Genomic DNA, 23229 nt, shown 5'->3' with positions numbered 1-23229 from the left:
GGTATCTCCCCCTACAAAGTGGGTAACCTTATAAAAGAGTATGTAATAGGGATTGAGGGGTACACTGATCTACTCTAATGCCCCCAAAATGTAACACCCTAAATAGGGTGTGTTATACCTTACAAATACAGGGTACAACACAAAACAAAAAGCTAAACACCATCACACACACAAAAAAGACCACTTCTCCCCATTTCTGACAAGTTGAGGGCACGTTTTCTAAACACCCCTCCTAGATAGCCTGAAAATTCTACCAAATCTTCAGATACTTAAGATTCAGTCCATTTAGAATAGACTTATCTCTGTGGGGTGAGGGGGGCAAGGAAACATTTATATTCTTGCAGAACTTGGCAATCAGGAGCAGTCTGCATTACTTTTGAAACATCGAGCTAGCCTAGGCACACACATATTGGATTTTCACACTGCGGCGTGGGGAGTCTGGGAAGAGAATTAAATTCAAATGTTGATGTTAGATTGATCATTGGGAGAGAGGAGAGAAACTTGGGTAGCATTATGAATGCCATGATTTTTTTTTCTTTACGTTTTGGGAAATTGTAAGGTATCATTTGGCAACAAGATTTTAAAACAGCTTTATTTTAGCCTGCTATTTTTAGTGTAATCACAGGGTGGGATTTCTAAACCAGTAATTTTAATTTTAGTCCCATATAAAATCTCAGAGATCATAATTATAATTAACAACCTTGTAAAGAAATGTCTGTGGTTTTGATCAGAGTGAACAAAAGTATATGAATAATTTGTTTTTTATTTATTTATTTTAGGTGAAAATCCTTTGGCTGATGACCAAAGTAACCATGACATTAACTCAGTTGCAGGAGTTCTGAAACTCTTTTTCCGCGGGCTGGAAAACCCCCTCTTTCCTAAGGAAAGATTTAATGATCTTATTTCTTGTGTCAGTAAGTGGACTTTTTTTGTATTTTTTTAAAAATCCTTCTTTCTGCAGAACTATGTGTTTCAATTAACAACTTCCTGGAAAGGGCAAGAGATAGCCCCCTGGATTTCGGAGACAAGCTGTTTCCATTCTGGAGCACTTCGTCTCCAGGGTGAGTCTTGCTCTGCAGCCAGGGTCACTCCCTTTTTGGAGTGGGATTGAACACAGGCACATTCCCAGAGTGGAATGCAGTTGTGAGGGCATTTCTGAATCGAATATGGAATATTGAAGCTTCCAGGGCTGTTCATTTTCTTCCAAGCACAAAGATGGGTTCAGGTAGGCTGGGGGACGAAGGAAAGTGAGATTCATGCAAATGAGATATATTGATACATTTCTGTTTTGTTTTGTTTGCTCTGGGCTCATGGTTCTTCTCCCAGCTCACCCTAGCCCAACTTAGACATCTGGTAACATGTCCACATTTTGGTAACTGCTTCAAGGAATTCCTGCTCCATTGAGATGAATTCCTGTTAGTATACATCAATGTCACCAGGGAGTGAAACCATTTCTGTGGGCTGACCAAGGTGCCAATCATGCTCCGCTCTGAAGAATCTAAGCTATATTCAGAATGGAGAAAGAAGTGTAGCATGGGAGAGGGAGAATCAGGCTTCTGCATTGCCTGCCTCGAGAGGTCCCGACGAGATTGCATGTGTGTCTAACAGTTTTGTAAAATGTTATACAAATAGCAACTTGACAATGAAGCAATATTATATCACAGGAGACTCTGAAGCTGGTATCCTGAGAATGTTTCGATTTTTTTTTGTCCCCGACTCTCTAAAAGTAAAATGAGGAAAGTGAAGACTGACCCTAGGGATTGGGTGTTTTAAGACTCAGAAACCATCAAGTCCAGCCCTGTCTTTTTACAGATGAGGAAACTAAAGCATAGAGATGTTGAGTAACTTGCCCAGGGTCACACAGCTATTAGGTGTCTGAGGTGGGATTTGAACTCAGATCGTCCTAACTCACAGGAGAGTGCTTTATGTACCATACCACCTAACTGCCTACAGTTTCTGGTCTGGCAGTGCCCTCCCTGGCAGACCCGTAATGTTTTGTTAATAGAAACACCTCCCCCACCTCATCCCCAGTGCTTTCCAAAGTATAAGTATTACTATTAATGGAAATGTCAAGGGTCAACCTTTGTATTTAGGTATGACTGCTGGAAGATGGCATAGGTAGCAAGAGGATGAAAGTCCAGGGTCACAATTCTTCCTTAATTCAGTTCAATGAGTTAAATGCCAATTATGTTCAGGGCACTATGCTAAGTCCGGGGGATAAAAGGACCAAAAGGAAACAGTCCCCAACTTCACAATGTTCATGTTTTACTAGATGAGGGAAAGGGATAGAAAGGGAAGGGGAATACAACATGGACACCTTCAACTAAATTCAAAATATATACACCAAGTCAATGCAAAGTGCTTTCCAGAGGGAGAGAGAACTACCAACGAATATACTTTTTAAGAACTCTGTTCCAAGAAAGCCTCCTCTAGCTCATTTAGATATTATTGTGGGTGATTCAGAATGTCCCTGAAGCATTTCAACATGCACACACACATAGCCTGAGTCATCACAGCAGACTTTTGACCCAGCTGGAAAGAACTAGGAGGAAAAAAAAGAGAGAGAGAGATGTCATGATCCTGGAATTCCCTTTTACCATGACCAGAATCTTCCCTCACATCCTGCAAATTGACTTAAATATGGGGAAAGGAGCACCCTGGGGATTTGCATCTGCAACATTCAGCAGATTTCTCCTTGCATGGATCACTGTCTTCTTTAGGTGTCCCACATGACAGCTGGAGGGGAGGCACAACCCTCTTCCCTATATCATGATGTAATGCCAGGAGCTTAGTCAGCCCCTCAGCAACACTTGTTTCTTCACTTCTATTCCATTTTTCTTCTACTATGTCACCCAATCAAGGCTTCTTACAAGAACTGGTCAATCAGTTCACATTTATTAAGCACCTACTATGTGCTAAGTGCTGGGGATATAAAAATAAGCAAAAGACAATCCCTGCCCTCATGGACTTGTAATCTAATAGGAGAGACAACATACAAACCCACACGTATGTGTGTGTATATATGTATGTATGTATGTATGTATATAGCAAGCTATATACAAGATAAATAGGAAATCATGTACAGAGGGTAGGCATTGGAATTAAGAGGGGTTGGGGAAGGTTTCTTATAGAATGCGGGGTTTTAGTTGGGACTTAAAGGAAGCCAGGAAGCAGAACAGAGGAGGGAGGACCTTCTAGGCATGGAAGACAGCCAGAAAGAATGCCCAGATGGAGTATCATGTTCATGGAACAGCCAGGAAGCCAGTATCACCCAGAAACCTCAAGATGGGCTTCTTAACTATTATGATTTATCTCCAGGTGAGCAGTTTCGCTCTCCATGCTTTCCTAGTATTGTTCACCTGATTCTAGGATCATAGATTTAGGATACGGCCCCCTCTTTTTATAGATCAAGACTCTGAGGCCCAGAGAAATTTACTCTCCTGATCAAGGTCAAAAAAGGAACGGGCAAGCCGAGCTCGCATTCTAAACACAGATATAGATATAGATAGATATACATACGTGTGTGTGGTGTGTGTATATAACATATATATGTATATTATGTATATATTTATGTGTGTATATGTGTATGTGTGGCCAGGACCATTTATTGAGCATCTGCAATATCTTAGATGCCATAAGAGATACAGACTCAAATTCCTTACCTTCAAGGAGTTAAGTCTAGCAGGAAAGGTGAGATACACAGCCAAGTGTGTACAAGAAGAATGATGGTTTGGGGGACCAGCCTGGGAATCTTGAAAGACCTAGGTTTAAGTCCTGATACCTACAGGAAGTTCCATCAGTGTCTCAGACAACATATGGAGTTACGGAGCTAGTGGGATCTGCCTTAGGAGGGAGAGAGAGAAAGTTGCCTTCCTAGGAATTCACTAATCCAATGATGTCACAGCTCCAAATTAAAAATAAAAAATGTATATATTTTATATCAATAAATTAATTTAATATTGATTAGTTAATATTAGTTAATTTGTATTAATTAAATATAATATATAGTTTATATTAATTAATTTAATATTGATTAGTTAATATTAGTTAATTTGTATTAATTAAATATATATTTTATATTAATTTAATATTGATTGTTTAATATTAGTTAATTTATATTAATTATATATATATGTATATTACATTGCAAAGTAACACAAGACAAGTATGATAAATGTGGTACAGGCAAATATTCAATAAGAGGTCAGAGGCAGGAGAGATCACTGGCCTAATCAGTAGATTTGGGCCTTATCAGCTTCCAGTAATGTTGCTGTAATGGTGACCACAGTACTCCCACCCTCTTCCCATGATAAAATAATTTGAAGTGGCATTTAATCTAAATGACAATTTTTTTTCCTTTATATCCCTTTGTCAAGGCCCTAGAACTTCCTATTGTGTTTTGATTGTTTTGGAAAATGTCCTATTTGGTAGTTGAGGTGTAGTGGACAGAGGGCTGGACTTTGAGTCAGAAAGACCTGAGTTTGAATCCTGCCTGGCTTTCTTTTAGGTTCGGCTCAAATCTCACTTTCTGGAAGAGGCCTTTTCTAATCTACCCCTCCCACTGCCCTGCCATCCACAAGTCTAAAGTTACCTGCATTTCTATTTCTATGTTTCATGTTCTCTCTCTCCATGTGTGTTTGTGTGTGTGTGTGTGTGTGTGTGTACCTTTTCATGTACAAGGTCTTCCCCATTAGAATGTAAGCTTCTTCAAGGCAGGGACCATTTGCTTTTTTTTGTATTACCAGAGCCACAGTATCAGACACATCGTAAGAGCCCAATCAATGCTTCTTAAATGCTCCATTACGAGGAATGGCTGGGGGCAGGGGCAGGGGCAAGTGCTATATTGGGAAATAAAAGTGATCCACAAGCAAGAGGATAGTTTTTAAAACGTAAAATGAGGTTCACCTAAACTAAGGTCTTTCTCAGCTCTAAACCTATGATTATATGAGGCCACGCTATAAAATGTCAATTTTTTAAAGAAGTACACAAATCATTCTCCTCTTCCCTTAACCCCCCCCCACACACACACACACACACACACACACACACACACACACACACTCAGGGCTGACTCTGGTCACTGTAACTTGAAAACAAGGCAAAGATTAAACCAAATGAACTCAATTTGTCACTAAGGTTTTCCTCTAAGTACATCTTTTCCTTCCTCTCCTCCTACCCCTTTCCTCCTTTTTTTTCCCTCCTTCTGTCTCCATCTTTCTTGCCCTCCTCTCCCCCATAAAGTACACACACACACACACACACACACACACACACACACACACATAACTTAAGCATATGTTAGACATTGACTCTCAATGCAATGTGGCAAAAATAAAATGTGAATGCTTACTTAAATATATAACGTTAACTGGTAAATTGATCTTGAAAGCTGAGTATTTAGCAATGGATGTCAGGAATGTTTGAGGCAACTGCTGTTAAATAAATACCTTTTCTAAATGTAGCTACCATGGAATTTCCGTCCATGTCTTTAATGCTTAAGGATAAGTTAGCAAGGGAAATAGCATACTGTGATTTCGCATTTGCTCTCTGCTTTAGAAATGGTGCCGATGAAGATCTGATATTTGCCATTTTCAGAATTCAAAGATATGATTTGTGGTTAGCTTTTCATACAATACACATCCTCATGAAGCTGTTATGTCTCAATGTCAGAGTATTAGGAGGATGTCATGTGAAGCCTCCAGCTTGGAGACAAGAACTTTAAGTCACTTGGAGAATTTTAATTAAAAGCACCAAGTCTAGCTGAGAATTCCCCCTTTTCCCAAGTAGATGAGCTTATAAAGTTGTAGGAACAAGGTATGGCTTGAGGAAATAAAACAAAACTTCTACTCACAGCCTTTCCCAGGGAAAAACATGCCCCAAAGGAGCAAATGTGCCTGGCACACAGTAGGAACTTACATCCATCAATGATTGCTTGTCTTGTCTTCCAACAAAGGAAGGCAAGGGGGTGTTATATTCCACGTTCATTCGCAAGCAGGTATAGACATGGACATTTTCCAAGCTACCCATGACAACCATTAATATTGGCCCCAATCCTGGGCCCAGGAGAGTGTGCCAGATGCTGGAGCCAGACCACAGGCCATACTGGGCATGACTGTGCCTAGAGGAGACAGCCAGGGGAAATTCTCAGGCCTATCCACCACTGCCAGCTGGTGGCTTCCATACCTCAAGACCCACGCTGCTACTTCAGGAATGCCAGTTGGTTGTATATCACCCTACTTTAGATTGACATAATGCACAGAATTTATCCTGTCAGCTTTTCTGCAATGCTAACGTTGTTTTTCCTCATCTTTGTTCCTCAAGCCTACGATGCTTTGGCTTTTATCATGAGCAAAAAGAAACTGTAACTCACCATCGGCAGTTTAATGCATTTTAAATCTTCTCTGAGGAAGGACTTATTAGAGTATTTAAGATGACAGGATCATAGATTTTGAGCTGGAAGGGACCTTCAAGACCATTTAATTCAATTCCCTCATTTTACACCTAAGGAAGCCAAGACTTGGGAGATTAACTAATAGCTCAAGGTCACATCAGTCCAGAGCTAGGATTGGAACTTGCACCCATATACTGTGACTCCAAAGGCAGTGGTTTTTCCACTGTACCAATAAATCAGCAAGCATTCGTTGAACAACTGGTAGCCCAATGGATGAGCAGCCAAGTGGCGCCATAGTGCATAGAGTGCCAGATCTGGAGTCAGGAAGACATCTTCCTGAGTTCAAATCCAGCCTCAGACACTTATTGGCTGTGGGTAAGCTAGCCTCGTGATATCTTGTTTGCCTCAGTTTCCTCATCTGTAAAATGAGCTGGGAAAGGAAATGGCAAACCATTCTAGTATCCTTGCAAAGAAAACCCCAAATGGGGTCATGAAGAGTCAGACAGGACTGAAAACTCAACAACATAATGGTTAGAGCACAGCAGGTGGAGTTAGAAAGCCTTGCATTCAAATATACCCTCAGGCACTTCCTACCTACATTACCCTGGGCAGGTTACTTTACCACTTACCTGCCTCAGTTTACCTCATCTTTAAATTGGGAATATAACAGTGCCTATCTCTCAGGTTGGTTGTGAAGGTCCAATGAGACAATCAACATAAAACACTGAGCACAGTAAAGCACTATATAAGTGTTAGTTATTATTGTGTGCCTCCTATAGGCCAGGCACTATTAAACTCTAGAAATACAGAGACAAAATTCCTGCCTTATGAAGCTTACACCCTTATAAGGGAGATGTGTGTATGTATATACACCTAATACGTGTGTGCAAATTACATTTATACAATACATACAAAATGTATAGACTATATAACATGCATGTGTGTATACTGAATGTGTAACATACGTGTATATATAGGCTGTATGTTTGTATATGTACATAGAATATTTAGTTTATGTCTGTGCAGAGTACAGACATGTACAGAATGTGTATGTAGGCTATATACACATACATGTATGTATATAGAACATATAGTATACATGCAGGCTATATGCTTATGTATGTATACAGAATACATACATGCACATATGTATGAAGAATATAGATGTGTACAGAATACAGGTGTACATATGTGTATGTAGACTGCATGTACAAAATATACACATGTACAGATTATCTACAGCATTTACATATATGTATACAAAATATCTACACAAGGATTCCAAGGGAGTTTGGGGAGGGAAGGATACTGGTAGATGGGAAGATTAAGAAAATCTTCATGGATCTCCCTTCTCTGGGTCTTTGCATGGCTTGTCTCCTATGCCTGGAATTCATTCCCTCCTCCACTGGGGTTCTTAGAACGTCTGGTTTCCTTTGAGACCCAACTGAAGCACCAGCTTCTATATGGGGCCCTTCCTGATCCTTCCCCCCAAGATTACCTTGTAATATTGCATGTGCTTCTATACATGTGTTGTTTCCTCCCAGTAGAATTTAAGCTCCACGAAGGCAGGGACTGTTTCGGTTTGGGTCTTTGTACGGTGCCTGGTACATAGCTTGTGTATTGCTTGTCAATTCCTTGGTTGGCGTAGAAGGTGGTACCTGAGCTGAATTTTGAAGGAAATGAGATCCCAAGAGGCAGAGGCGTCCACACTGCCCCGAGAATTGACAAGGATTAACCAAAAGCGCTTACTTGATGATCCTAGACCTGCAGCTGGAAGAGCCATTTAAAGGCCATCAGATCCAACTCCCTTATTCTACAGATGATGAAACTGAAGCCCAGGGACATGAAATGATTCACCCAAGGTCACAGTGGCAATAAATATCGGGCGGGTGGAGTGGGATTTGAACCCCAGACTCAGACTCCAGAGTTGACAAGAATTATCCAAAGCATCTTATGATGCCATTTCCATCGAAACAGAAACTATGGCTTTTGCATATCCTGTAGACTAATAATAGCTAGCTAATATAATAATATTAATATAATACATAATCATATTAATATAACACAATAATAATATAGTGCTTACTATGTGCCAGGCATTGTACTAAGTGCTTTCAGTTTATTATCTCAGTTGATCCACAACAACCTTGGGAGGTAAGTGCTATTATTATCCCCACTTAACAGGTAAGGAAACTGAGGCAAACAGGAGTTAAATGAATTCCCTCGGATCACACAGCTAGTAAGTATCTCAAGCCAGATTCGAACTCTGGTCTTCCTGACTCCAGGTCAGGCACTCTATCCATTGTGCCACCTAACTGCCAAGCTAGGATTTCACAAGGATGAAATGAGATGGTGATCGATGATGATGACAAGAATTCTTTTTAAAACCAGGGAATAAGATAAACTGCTGACTGCTAACCCTTTCTAACACAATTACCCATCATCCCCCAGCCCAAAGTTAGGTTGGTAGCTTAAAAAATAGTATTCTTAATTCTTACCATATTTCTCACATCCCAAGTGGTAGCAGTGGCATTTTTTAAAATGATGTATTCATCCTAGCTTATGTGGCTGTCACCGCGCTATTAATAACAGATACAGAGGCAGTCTCTAAGCAGACTGCTATCAGTGGCAGGGTCATCTTCAGGTAATTTATTTCAAATTCTTCCTTGGCATGAATCAGTTGGAGACAAAAACGCCAAGGACAACATATGTTTGGCTTGTTGACAAGAGAACAAATGTGGATAAATACCAATTTTTACTTTTAAGAATGAGTCATAACATGTATAACATGACTCATATTTACCATCAAACTTCAAAATATGTAATTATTTCACAATGTGACAAGCACCCTAATTAAAGATGATATAAAAGTACTGTTACAGTTTTATTCAATGTAACTAAATATTCAAAGATAGCATTTATCATAAAATATTAAATATAAGCTCACTCAACAAGCATTTATTAAATGTTTGCTAGACACTAAGTCTTAGAGATATAAAGAAAGAAGAAAAATTCTGTCCTTGCCCTCAGGGAACTTATGTTCTAATTTGAGAAACAAAATATATGAATCAATATATACGAGATAAATACAGAGGATGTGGAAAAGAAGACACTAGTAGAAAGACCAGGAAAGACCTCCTAGGAAGACTCACCTTTAGTTCAAATCCAGCCTCAAATACTTACTAGTTGTGTGACCCAGGCCAAGTCACTTAATCCTGTTTGCCTCAGTTTCTTCATATGTAAAATGAACTGGAGAAGGAAATGGCAAACTGCTCCGGTATGTCCGCCAAGAAAACCCCAAATGGCATCACAAAGAGTCAGACACAACTGAACAGCAACAACAGGACAAGAGATGAGAAGCCCCTGTCCTAGAATAGTCACTACGGGAATGCAAAAACAGAAACACACAGATAGAAATAGCAAGATTAGACAACTGATGGGATGTGTAAAAAGAGGAATCAAGGGTGACACTGAAATGATGAACCTGGGTGACTGGGAGGATTGTGAAACCTTCAGTAGTAAAAGGAGAGTTAGTTTGGGAGAGATGGAGAATTATGTCCTGGAGGTGTTCAATGTAAGATACAGTAGGAAGCTGGTGATTTGGAACTGGACTTCAGAAGAGAGGCTAAAGTTGGATAAACAGATCTGGGAATCTTCTGGAATTGAATCCATAGGAACTGATGAGATCACCAAATGAGAGAATAGAGAGAGAAAAGAAAAGAGTGTCCAGGATAGAGCCTTGAGGGGGAACCTCTGTTGGTGGGCATGACATGGATGAAGATCCAACAAAAAAAAAAAAAAAGGAGTGGTCAGACAAATAGGAAGAGAGAGAGAACATACAGAGTTGCAAAGCCAGAGAGGAGGCAGTATCCAAGAAAATAAGGTGGTTAACAATATCAAATGCTGCAAAGAGATCCAGAAAAGGCCATTACAGTCGGCAATTAAGAGATCATTGGTGTCTTGAGAGGGGAAATTAGAAAGTGAAATTGTATAAAGTATTTCATATCATTTAATACCTAATCTACTATAACTTGAGCACGTAGCGTTTGCCGTTTTCGTTAAGTTCTCAGTGGTTCTCTGTAGATGAGTCACTTCATCCATATGTTACAGTGGAAAATGAAATGAAGATCTCTGCCCCTTCCCACCTGTGTGATCATTGGGCATCTTTATGGACTTCAGTTTCCCTGCTCTAAAAATGAATGGAGTTGAATTAGATGACCTATAAAGTTCCTTCAAGCTCTAAATCTGATTATATACATACACATATATACGCACATACACATATACACACATACATACGTGCATCCCTCGGCTTCTCCTCTGCTAAAGAAGGCTGAAAATATCTGCCCCCACTCCCTTAACTAGGGGACATGGAAGTCATTGATAGAATGGAGTTAGTTCTCAGGGTGACCAGAAAATAAACTTCTTACATTGGGAGCATGGGTTAATTTTTCCAGATCACTAAGAGTGTACCTTAGTTCAACTGGAATGGCAACCTGTCATTTGGGTCCTAGGGACCTGAAAGAGTTCACCCACCTCCAAAAGGAAAGTAATTTATCTCCGACAAAGCCAGTTTCTGAAAAGTGTGTTAAAGCAAGGCACTGTATCCAATAAATACAACTCTAACCCTCTCTCTTATAACATCCATGAGTATTGATTCATTCTGAAGCACTTTACAAATCGTAAATACAGTTTCCGTAGTGCTCTAATGATAGTATTATCAGTATTTTCTGAGTTGATGTAGAGGGTACCTCTCTGAATAGAGAAATGCTTTGGAAGCATGAATAGCATGTCAGTTCTTTAGCTCCATTTTAGTTGGACTTTTTTTTCCTAGTCTTAAGATGTGACAGCTCCAATTTAAACTATATAGCACAGTCACTGGTGGGAGTGGGAATTCTTTTTTTCTGCAAGTCCTGACTATGTGATGGATAAGTTACTTGTACTGTTTTGAACTCATTTGCATCTGGGAATTATATATCCATGTATTTCCTCTCCTTTTCCATCACCAATTAAAATCTTTTCCAGCTGTGCAGAGAAGTAACTGTCTGATCACACCAGTGGTTTCTTAATAAGTGGACAGCTGCCCTAGATACGTTTTTCCCTGTCAATGTAAATGGTTATTCTTACTCTTGGACGACAGTGAAGGAGCTGGGAAAAAATTAGTTGATTAAATGTAGTTGTTCATGCATTTTATTTTTAATTTGTACATTATCACCTGCCTGTCTGGGCTGAATTAGCTTTTAATTGAATTGGTGCTGATAGGAGGATGAAGCTGGAGGGCTTTCTCATCTGTTCGGCTACATTTGTCAATTGTTTTCTCTTCCTATTATTAAATATGATGATTAAAGACTATTGAAACTCCTTAGGGGGGAAATCATGCCAGTATTTTCTTATGTTTCCCAGAATGAGGCTCTCATTTGCACACTCGTCAGTTCTCTCAAAAAGCCACACAGAGAAACAGAGTGATGGAGCAGAAAGAATCCTGGGCTGGGAGTCAGAAGACCTAAATTCTAGCTCCGAAATCCACCACTTACTCAATCTATGATTTGAACAAAGCTTCCATTTCCTCATTTCCACAATATAGCTTCTAATACCTGGCATATCTGTGCCACAGGGTTGTTATGAGGCTCTAAGAATGGATTTGAACACACATTTTAAAAAAACAATGGACAGGATTTTTGATCTAGAGCAGAAAGTGGCCATTGAGGAAATCTAATCCAACCTTTTCCTTTTATAGGAAGGAAAACTTAGGTGAAGTGATCTGCCTGAGTTCCCACAGATTAGAGGTCCCATAACTCCCGAGGCAGGATGCAAAATACTGTGGGTCCCCCTCCCCCCCCCAATAAAAAGAAAAAGTGGGATTGTTACTTCACTCTTTCACCAGTGACTTATTTTTTATTTGTGGGCATTCTTTCTGCTGACGATCTCCATGTCTTAACAGAGTATTTATGGATTACCAAAAAAGCAAAACCAAAAAAAAAAAAAGAAAGACAAACCACCTTGTCACCTGGTGACCTTGCCAAACTCAAATTTGTTCTCAGACGTGGAGATCTTTCAAGCTTGGTAGGATCTACCAGAAAGCCTGCACTCTATTTGCTGCAGCTCAGAGCAGCCAATGTTACCTTCAAAGCAAGATAAGGCATCAGAGTAGAATTTTGGTGAGGGAAAGTGGCATTAATATCATTGTTAACTATATTATCCCTAAAGGTAATATTATTCAGGAACACCGGTATGCTGAGAAGCTTCCCAAAAGTCTGCTTCAATAGAGAAGAAAACAATACTTGGAAATGCCAAGCACCAGGAAGTCCAGGGAACTAGGCAAACATAGCAAAGGAGAGATCCTTCCCTCCCACCCACCCCCCCCAAAAAAGGGGGGGGAAACTGTTCAGGGGAATTTAGAAATGTTAACAAGTTTAAAACTATTTCTACACTAAATAAATGAGAAGGATCTTGTTTGAGACCAGAACTGTAGGAATACAAATGAAAAGAAATATGGTGGCAGAGTGGAGGTGACATCCTCACAAATGGTAGCATACCTCATGCTTATTTCACTTGAGTATCAGTTGCATGCCTATGGGGAAAGTTTGAAGATCTGGCCCAATAGTCAACATATATGAGTGTCTCTATCATAGAACACATCAGAATGTGTAGGCATCATTCTAATTTGTTTATTTAGGTGGAAGGATATTAACAATATTTGCTATCTTCTGTTTGTAGGAATAGATAATCTCTATGAGAGGGCTCTTCACATCCGTAAACTCCTCCTTACCTTGCCCAGATCGGTCCTTATCGTGATGAGGTACCTTTTTGCTTTCCTCAACCAGTAAGTATCTTTAAGGCTGTTGTGAAAATACTGGTATTTAATCATTTATGTGCTGCTTCTGAATTCTGTCTTGGTTCTCATGTTCTCTATGAAATTAACATTTTGGTTCTCTTCATCATGAGTGAGTTATTTTAATTGGCACAGTTGAAGCCTGGAAAAAAATGATCAAATGGCAAATGAAAGTATGTTTCTTCCTAGCAAATCAAGGTCACTATTAGTTTGAAAGCATTTCCCCAAATGCTTTAGGAACAGGCTTTGGGAGATAGTGCATGATAGAAGGGCGTAGTGTGCTGTGGTCCATGGGGTCACAGAGTCAGACAACCCTAAATGCAGAAACTATGGCCGTAAATCTCCAAATAACCTCATCCTCTTAAAAGGAACAAACTACCAAACCAAGCTAATATTAACTATTTTATGATGGTTGTTTTTAAGTCAGAATGAGCTAGGCACCTGTCCATTGTGGAAAGTCACTATAATCTTGATGCTGTTGGGGGAAAAAAGGAGAAATAAAAGAGAGATGAGTGTGATGCTCTGAATTGAATGAGAAATTCTATAAGTTCGGTAGAATGAGATACTATAAAGGTTTGAATGCATTTCTAAAACATTTTTCCATTAATAATGCAATAGAAATATAAAAATGGAGTTTTGATTTTCAAAAGAACATCTTTTTTTTCTATTTAGTCCATTTATCTCTCAGTTTTAAAAAAGACAAAAAGGCTGGTTTTCTTATTTCCTGGTACATATCCAGCATTTTAAAAGCATCCTGACCAGGTCCTAGATAAGCTCTTTCTACTGCCCTACTCCCACCCCATGTCCTCCTGTCAGCATTTCAAGTAAGCAGTTGGAGCTAAAGAAATACAATGGATGTCGGGGGAGAAAAGTTCACCAATGATTTACTGAGTCAATTTGAGGAAATGCCTTTTCCTCTGTCCGCTGTAGATTGCCCATTTCTAAAATTAGGGTATTCTCTTCTCTCCACTTCCCTGGAGAGGGAGGGGAAATTTCTGGATTGCTTTGAGCTCTCGAAAAATTGCCAGGGCAGTTGTGGACACAGCCCCTTCTGAAAATTTACCAACCTCACATGAAGCCTTCAGAACAGTCCAGAGTGTCAGAGCCAAGGTGTCCACATAGATAGCTAGATGCTGGCATTCAATAAATATTTGTTTAAATTAACTCAATTGGATTTGAATAAAGACAGAGAACCATGTAGCTTAAACTTCAGTACCCACTCCTTTCCCAAAGCTTCAGACAGAAATGTCTGTTGGGGTCTATTCAGGTCATAATTATTTTTAGGCACCACTGTAGTTTCATCTTTTTAAGTATATTAAATATATCACAGTGTTACGAAGACATTAACAACATGATGGAAGACTATGGGGTAGAGGAATTAGTCAAAATTTGTCAATTTCCTCTCTTAGATTCTTACTGCGTTTGCCCTTCGTCCAGGAGAATAGCTTCCATCCCTGCTAGCCTTTTCTCTCCCCATTAAATCTTGCCAAAACCATTATGCTAATCTATGCAAAGCACTTCGAAGATATTAAGGCACTATATAAATGTCATATGTTTACTCCCTGACTTTACACCACACATCTATTTTCTTGATACCCCTTTCTCTAGTCCTTGAGCACTGGTGAAACCTAGGACCTCTCTAATCAAGCATATTCCATGCTAGCTTTGAAGATCCTTCTCTCAGCCCCCACTCTCACAAATGATTTGGGTCCCCAGAGCTGAGCTGGTTGCATCTTCCCTCCAAGATTCTGGAGATACCCTTGAGGGGTCAGGGATGATTCTCTGATGCCACTGTCTCATGCTTTCATCCTCACCCCAAAACCCCAGCCAATATTATCAATTAAGAATCCATTTAGTCAGCCAGCCTAAGTAACTTTTAGAGAAGGGTGTTTGCTCAGGTGGTACAGTAAGAGGTTGGCATAAAACATTACCCCACCGAAGTCTAACATTTCCTCCTTCAGATACAAGCCCATGTGCCAAATTGGTATCTTACAGCTCTTAGTTACTGGAAGTCTCTTCTCTCCGCTTTCCTGGAGAGGGAGAGGAAATTTGTGGATTGCTTTAAGCTCAATAATAAAAGCTAACATGTATATAGCACGTACCGAGTGCCAGCCTCTGTGCTAATATACAAATTACAAATATCTTATTTAATCCTCACAACAACCCTAGGAGGTGGTTACTATTATTATCCCAATTTTATAAATGATGAAATTGAGGCAATTGAGTTAAATGACTTGTCCAGTGTCACACAGCTAGTAAACACCTGAGGATGGATTTTAACTCAGGTCTTCCTGTCTTCAGGCTCAGTAATCTGTCTGCTGAACCAAGACGGTCACCTTAAGTATAAGAATTTTCATCTCTCTCCTTGGCTCCTGACACAGACATTGTTACCAGATGATCTGGCACACTTCTAAGACACCATTGAGAAGATGGGAGCCTTTGCTGGAAGGGGGCAGTGATGCTAGGTCACCAATGGAAAGCTGAGAGGTCCGACATCTGCCAGCTCCTTAAGGACCTTAGAAGCTAGTGGGTCCTCCTCCACTTGGTGGGAGATGGATAGGGGAAAGACACCTAGTCAGGGTGCCCCCTCACCCTCTCCCTGGCAGTTACTTTTCAGGTGTTTCAACTAGAATTCCACAATGCCCCAGCTAACTTGTAGATTTTATGTAGGACTCAGAGGATACAACAAAATCTTGCAGCCAGTTGAAACAGACTTTTTGTGGAATTTTAGTTCATCAGATAGCTTTCAAGACTTTTCACACTTAGCCTATAATCCATAGATTTTTCAAATTTATATTCATCTTATTTTTAAATTATGGAATAAAATGAGCATTTCCATAATATAGTATATTTTTTAAAAAAACAAGATTGCACATGAAACTGCAAATCTCTTATGTACAACTTGCTATTTCTTTTAAATATATCCTTTTAAATTATATATATAAATTTCTTTTCTTTTTCCTCCTTTTTTCCCCTCCCATCACCCTACCCTGGAGGTGGCTATCATTAGACGCAAATATAAATAAAAATAAATAAACTACACACACACACACACACACACACACACACAATCATTCTACACATACTTCTATTTATCAGTTCTTTCTCTGGATGCAGATAGTGACTTCCTTCATATCTCCTTTGTAGTTAATTTGGGTATTTATAATGGTTAAAATGACTTAGTAGCTCAAGGTTGTTCTTAAAATAATATTGCTTGGTATTCATTGATAGAGATGTTCTGACCCAGTGAAGTTATCAGAAGTGCTTTCAACCCCACCCCTATACCAGCAAGTCAGTTTTCAAGTGGTTGTTGGTCATTTCAGTTGTGTCTGACTCTTTGTGACCTCATTTTGGGGCTTTCTTGGCAAAGATACTAGAGTGGTTTGCCATTTCCTTCTCCAGCTCATTTTATAGCTGAGGAGCTGAGGTAAACCGGGTTAAGTGACTTACCCATAGTCTCACAGCTAGTAAGTTTCTGAGGACAGATTTGAACTCAGGTCTTCCTGACTTCAGGCCCAGCACTCTAGACATTGCACCAAGTAGCTACCCTCCCCCAAGCATTTATTAAGTGCCTCATAAGTACCAGGTACTATGCTGCCTACAGGAGATAGAAATACTAAGAAGGAAACAATCCCTGTTCTCAGAATGCTTGCTTTCTATTGCTAGAAGTGAGCATATTTGTTAATATGCCTGTCAAAAAATAAAATTTAGAATCAAATGGTATCCTTCCCAAATCTCCTAGTGAAAAGGCAGAAGTTGGAAGGAAATGAGCCTGAACACAAAGGCACCCCTGCCATCCTGCCTCTGCCCTCTGAAGAGACTGGCTTTGTTGTGTGATGTTTGGGTGTGGGGCTTTTGGAAAGAACCCAAAAAGAGGTGGTTGCTAATTATTCACTTGACTTGTTAAAGAATGATAGGAAAATAACATTAAAACTTACTGTGCTGTAAAAGCAAAAGTATTGTGCTGTAATTTTTTAAGAACAAAGCATACATCACAAAATACCTCAGTTCCATATATAATTCTCCTTTTCAGTCTTTGTATGTTGTGGAATGTTTGTTGTACATACGTTAGTAATAATTTCTTTTAAAAATTTTCAGATGCTCGCTTTTCAAACAGGCTTTAATTTGAAAACTTGGAAAGATTAATTGCATGCCTCCTTGATTCAAGTGTTTTCTGATAAGAAAATAAGGATTAAAGACACATACCTCTATGTTTTACCCCCATTCTTTCTTGCCTCAGTTGCAAAATGAAAGGCTAGAGAACTTCCAGGCTCTCTTCTATCTCTAAAAAAAAAAAAAAAACCAGTGATTCTCTTATCTTCAATTCAATTTCAACATTTATTAAGTACTTTCTTTGTGCAAAACACTGTACTGGGCACTGGGAAAGAGAGATAGATAGCTAAGATGTGGCATCTGCCCTCAAGGGGCCTACATTCTGTTAGAGGAGCTAAGACATGTGCACAATTAACTGTAATACAAAATAGAACTTGGTAAATATATCAGAAGATGAACTAAGAATGCTATATGCATATTAAGTGCAATGAGATTCCCATGAAAGAAAAAATCATTTGCAACTAAAGGGTTCAGGGAAGGTTTCAAGGAGGCAGCATTTGAGATGTGTCTTAAAGGATTTCAACAGACAGAAATGGGGAAAAGGACATTTCTAAAATATAGGTGATGATATGAGAAAAGATCTGACCCAATTGGAGTAACATGTCTTTCCAGTGCTATATGATAGACATTTTAAAGACTGTGAACTTAGGGATTCTATATAATAGTTGTGGAAATTGTACTTTTTTTTCCTTTTCTAATTAATTAGACTCCATTTCAAGATATCACCCTTTCGATGTCATTGGTCCTTCTTGAGAATGAAGTATGCATAACATGAACTAGACTACTTTATTTCACAAAAAGCATATAATAGTATTTATTGTGGTGAGTCATTTTTGACTCTGACACAACCTTGTTTTGGTAGTGTGTGGTGTCCCCCTCTCCCTCAGTTTGTCATCTTTTCATTCAGTACAGTTCAATTGAACGAGCATTTGTTAAGAACCTATTTTGTGCCAGGCACTAGGCTTTCATCTGGACTTTTAAGTTCTCTTCAGACTAGACATTGTATAGGACGCTAACGTTGCTAAGATAAAAATAGTTTTCCTAAGATACCTTCCCTCTTCATTCAAATTGGGCAGGAAGCTAACAGAAGGCATCTTATAATGTTTATAAGTCCAATTATAATCATCAGCTGGATAATAGTATAAGAGAGGATTTCTTCCTCCTCCCTTTCCCCCAGTACAGTTGATGGTAATGAGAAGTTAATGTGTTAACAAGGTATTAACACCTACTGGTCATTTTATGGGATATAAACAGGTCTCTTGAGTGAATTAAACGGAAACCCATTGGTTGAGCAAACAAATTAGACACAATCCAAGGTCCTTTTAATGGCTAAGCCCAGGGAAGTTCAAGGGGGTCCAGGCTGTTTATGGAGGAGAGTCCTAAAGGGGAGGAGGAAGGGATTTCTCTCTCCTCCCCGTCTCATTAGTCACGGTGTCTAGCAGCAATTTGCTCAGTGGCTAATACCTCATTCAGCAGTTGGAGGAGAGTTCATTGGTTTAGAAGTTACAGTTGAAGGAGCAGAGACATACACAGTCTAAATAGACATGGCTCCAGTGAAGCAGTCACTTGAGGGAGGCAGCATCTTTAAGGAATGGGACCCCCAGTAGCAGAAAAAGAAAGCTGTCCATGGAGAGATTAGATCTTGACAGCCCAACTTAACTTTCTTAGCAGAGATATTGTATATTTATAAGGGGAGTTGTAAGAGGAATCTAAGAAGGATTTCCAAGCCAGTATCCACAGTAGTTGTAAGATGCCATTGCTATAAATTAATCCCACATATGTACTCTCAAGTGTAAGCCTTCTCTTCCCATGGATACTATGTTTGTTTATGGGAGAATATGTATCTGATTTGTAGAAAATGTTTTGTAGCTGCCATTATGCCATCTTAGTAAATGGCTTTGTTAAGGGCTGATTGTATCTGTTGGCTGGTTGTTCATGGGAAGCATATTGGTGGAGGCTCATGAGCTAAAATGTTAGAAGTGGGCCCCCGAAAGGTTATTCTTGAGTACAAGGTACCAGCCCTCTCTACTGGTTTGAGTATAGGTTGGAGAAAATAACCCAGAGGAGGTACTATAGTAATACAATCATGAACATTCATGTGACTGAACTCTATAATTAAAACAAGTCAACTAGGAATCCCCCAAAAAACATGCAGCTCACAATCCATGGATGAAATGGGAAAATGGGATTTATTTTTCCTAAAAAATGCTGCAGAGGTAGAAGAAAATATTTGTGTTCCTTTGATGTGTATGATATGATGAAGGTTAAGGGACTATTGCTTAGCTTTGGAGACCAATCTTTGAAGTTTCTTACATTGATTTTAAAATCCAAGAGTTGTTCATTTGCTCCCTCTCAAGTGGCAAGAAAAGAAACTGTCTTTCCCACTAGTGTTCCTTAACACTTTCTAGTAAGAAGTAAATCTGAAAAAAAAATGGGAGGGAGGAGCGATTTGAGAGATCTAAACACAGCAGCCTTGTAGGGTTTCTTTCTGTTCCTCCCAGATGTATCTGCTTGACATTTAATGGTTGATTGTTTACTTTGTCTCTTACAGATGGAACTCTGTTCATTTTATCCTAGCTCCCAATTGTACTGAGAACCATAATAAATTCTCTTCCCTGCCTTCCAAGAATGCTACTTAATAAAGCAAGCTGAATATACAATTCTCTTTCAGCTGCTACTCAATACTAGTTAGAGCTATCTTTGTTTTCAGTTGAACTACTGTAGGGTAGGATAGAGGGCCATAATTCATAATTGATCATCAAAGGGTTTATGCTTTAATTCTTAGAATTTGGGAATTTTTAACCATCACTGAATTTTTCTGTTTTCAAAAAAAAAATCTGTTTACGCTTGCTTGTGTTTCCTTCTCTAGCCTCTCACAGTACAGCGATGAGAACATGATGGATCCCTATAACCTGGCCATTTGTTTTGGGCCAACACTGATGCCCGTTCCAGAAATACAGGACCAGGTCTCTTGCCAGGCTCATGTGAATGAAATCATCAAAACTATCATCATCCACCATGAGACTATTTTCCCAGATGCTAAGGAACTAGATGGCCCAGTTTATGAGAAGTGCATGGCTGGAGGTGACTATTGGTAAGTAAGAGGGATTTAAGCCAGGAGAGAACCAGGCAAGGGCCTTGAACCATGAAATTCTTGCCCTTCTCAAAATAACGGCCATGATGACAGCTGTCATTTATGTAATACGATATAATTTGCAAAACACGCTACAAATATTTTCTCATTTTGTCCTCACGACAATCCTGGGAGATAGGTGCCATTAAACAGAAGAGGAAACTGAGGCAAACAGAAGTTAAGTAACTTGCCCAGGGTTACACAGCTAGTAAGTGTCAGAGGCTGGGTTTGAATTCATCTTTCTAACATTATATTCCCTGCACCACCTAGCTTCCTCAAAAGAATATAACTCCATGAAATTTAGGAAACAGATAAATTTTAGTAGCACTGAAAGGATGGCTAGAAACTGGCCTGTTACCAGGGAGACTCAAGCCTCAACTAGGGGTTTATCGCCTCATCTAGATCTTAAACATTTTTTTTCTTATCGTCGGATTTGGGGCAGGGTAGTTTTTCGGTCATTCGTATTTGTATTAATTTGTATTAGTGTACCAATATCAAGTGAAAATGGCTGGAAATTTCACTCAAATACATCTGGTTCCTCTCCAGTGATTGACGCAGTCATCATTCTTCTCTTTCCGTATGCTTTACCAGGTAGATATGATTCTATCCTAGAGCTTCTGAAAATAAAGAAATTTTATAAGCCTTTTTTTTTTTTACCTTTACCAGTTTTACAGCTCTGATAAGTAGGAGCCTAACCTATGATGTTAAGATAGGACATATTCTACAAGTACAGTACAATTCAGCTATTAAAGAATTACAGAATTTTAAAGTTGGATGGGGCCTCAATAGCTGACTAGTCCAACCTGTACAAATCCTGGACAGATCCTCCACTAGAACGTGATCACCAACTTCTCAAGCAACTTCTCCAAGACCCTCCATGATAAGGAAACTCACCAGTTCCTGAGGTAGCCAATTCCGCTCTAGGAGAATTCTCATTATTAGGGAGCCTTTTCCTGACATTGAGCTGAAATTTGCCTTTTTGGAGCATGTACCATTTCTAGTTCTGTCCCCTGGAGCCAGACAGAAAAAGTCTGATCCCTCCTCTCTTCAACAACAGCCTTGCAAAAACTGGAACATTGTCGTAGTCAGCTCCTAATTATCCATACTCCTGAAGGGGTGAAATAGCATCAGTTTCCCGAAATAACCCCCAAATCCTTTATATTTGACCTAGTGATATTTTTGAACTTATATTTGATGTGTATCTAATGTTCAGAACATATGCCCACCCTGTGACAATCTGACTTGTGAGAAACTAGAAAACCGTCCCAGGGGTAGGAAACCTGCCTCGAGACCACATGTGGCCCTCTAGGTCCTTGGACACAGCCAAGTTTTATAGAACAAATTCTTTTATTAAGGGGGCTTGTTCTGTGAAGTTTGGATTCAGTCAAAGGGCCGCAATTGAGGACCTAGAGGGCCACATGTGGCCTTGAGGCCGCAGGTTCCCCTCCTCAGTAACCCATCTCGACCCCTTGCCCAGAACACTTTACTGTTCCTCATCCCTTTACCAGGAATAAATAGGATCATGTCTTAGTGCTAGTACCAGGCCAGGCATTGGGCTAAAGCTTGTCCTTATAACTTAGTTTTATTCCTGCCGTAGGATACAGAGGTCCTTATTTTGGTTTAGTAGAGATTCTCTTTCACCTCCTTCTAAGTTGTATGTTAAACAAGGGGAAAATGAGTGATAATAGTAATACATTAACAATTACATTTTCAGTGGTATCAATAAGTAGTATCATCAGAACCCCAATGATTAATGTCAGTAAGCAATATCAATGCACAAATTATTTTCAGTACTAGTAAGGATTACACATCAGATCACTTACTGATAATTGCAATAAGTAGAAAGAAAGGAATAAGTGTGTACATAGCACCTATCAATGAGTCAGACCCTGTGCTAAGCAGTGTTTATCCTCATGACAACCCTGCAGAGTTGGTACTGCTGTGATTCTCATTTTACAGTTATGGAAACTGAGGCAGAGGTTAAGTGACTTGCCCAGGGCCACATAGCCAGTAAGTGTCTAAAGTCAAACTTGAATTCAGGGTTTCTGACTCCAGACCCAGTGTTCTATCTGCTGTACCACCAGCTATCTCAATAAATAATTCTGAGATTTTTCCATGGTTAAGTTCTAGGGCTATATATGTTACCCAAGGAAGATTGAGCGAGAACTCTGTGGAATATTGTCTACCTTTCACATTAACAGCCAGCCGTGATCAATTTTCTGTTCTGTAGGTCCAGTTCATATACAAGAAATAACCCCAATCATTGAGAGAAGTGGTTTTACTGAAATGTCCCCATTTGCTTCAGCTGTGTATGACAAAACATTCGCATATCTGTGATTACCAGGCCCCTAGAGGCTCAGGAAATAGAGCACTTCAGGCCTGGATTCAGGAAGACCTGTGTTCAAATCCAGCCTCAGTTACTAGCTGCGTCACCCTGGGCAAGTTGAAGTCATTTAACCTGTTTGCCTCAGTTTCCTTATCTGTAAAATGGAAATACCTCTCAGGCTGTTTTAAGGAACACATGAGATCATGTTTGTAAAAAGCACACAGTGTAGTGACTGGGTATAAATGCTGGTTATTATGGTCGTCATTAGTTTTCTACTTCCATTTCCTTATCTGGAAAATGAGGGTGACGGTAGCACACTGGTAGTAATGATCAAATGAGCTAATATATGTAAAACATTTTGCAGACCTTAAAGAACCATGTTAATGTTAGCTATCACCATCATTGTATCATTGTCATGTGGTGTTTCTAATCTT

General features: G+C 39.5%; 1 protein-coding gene across 1 annotated transcript in view; it reads left to right on the top strand.

The window, feature by feature from the left end:
• Positions 1-23229, top strand: part of SRGAP1 (SLIT-ROBO Rho GTPase activating protein 1) — a 189778-nt gene that overhangs the window by 150150 nt on the left and 16399 nt on the right. Inside the window, exons 14-16 of the mRNA XM_036761289.1 lie at positions 780-914; positions 13109-13214; positions 20206-20430. Coding sequence (XP_036617184.1) covers positions 780-914; positions 13109-13214; positions 20206-20430 — 466 coding nt within the window. The remainder of the gene's footprint in view (positions 1-779; positions 915-13108; positions 13215-20205; positions 20431-23229) is intronic.

Source organism: Trichosurus vulpecula, chromosome 5 (assembly GCF_011100635.1).
Source record: "Trichosurus vulpecula isolate mTriVul1 chromosome 5, mTriVul1.pri, whole genome shotgun sequence".
Taxonomy (NCBI): domain Eukaryota; kingdom Metazoa; phylum Chordata; class Mammalia; order Diprotodontia; family Phalangeridae; genus Trichosurus; species Trichosurus vulpecula.
The sequence above is the reverse complement of the archived record's forward strand: the minus strand, read 5'-3'. Positions and strand labels throughout refer to the sequence as shown.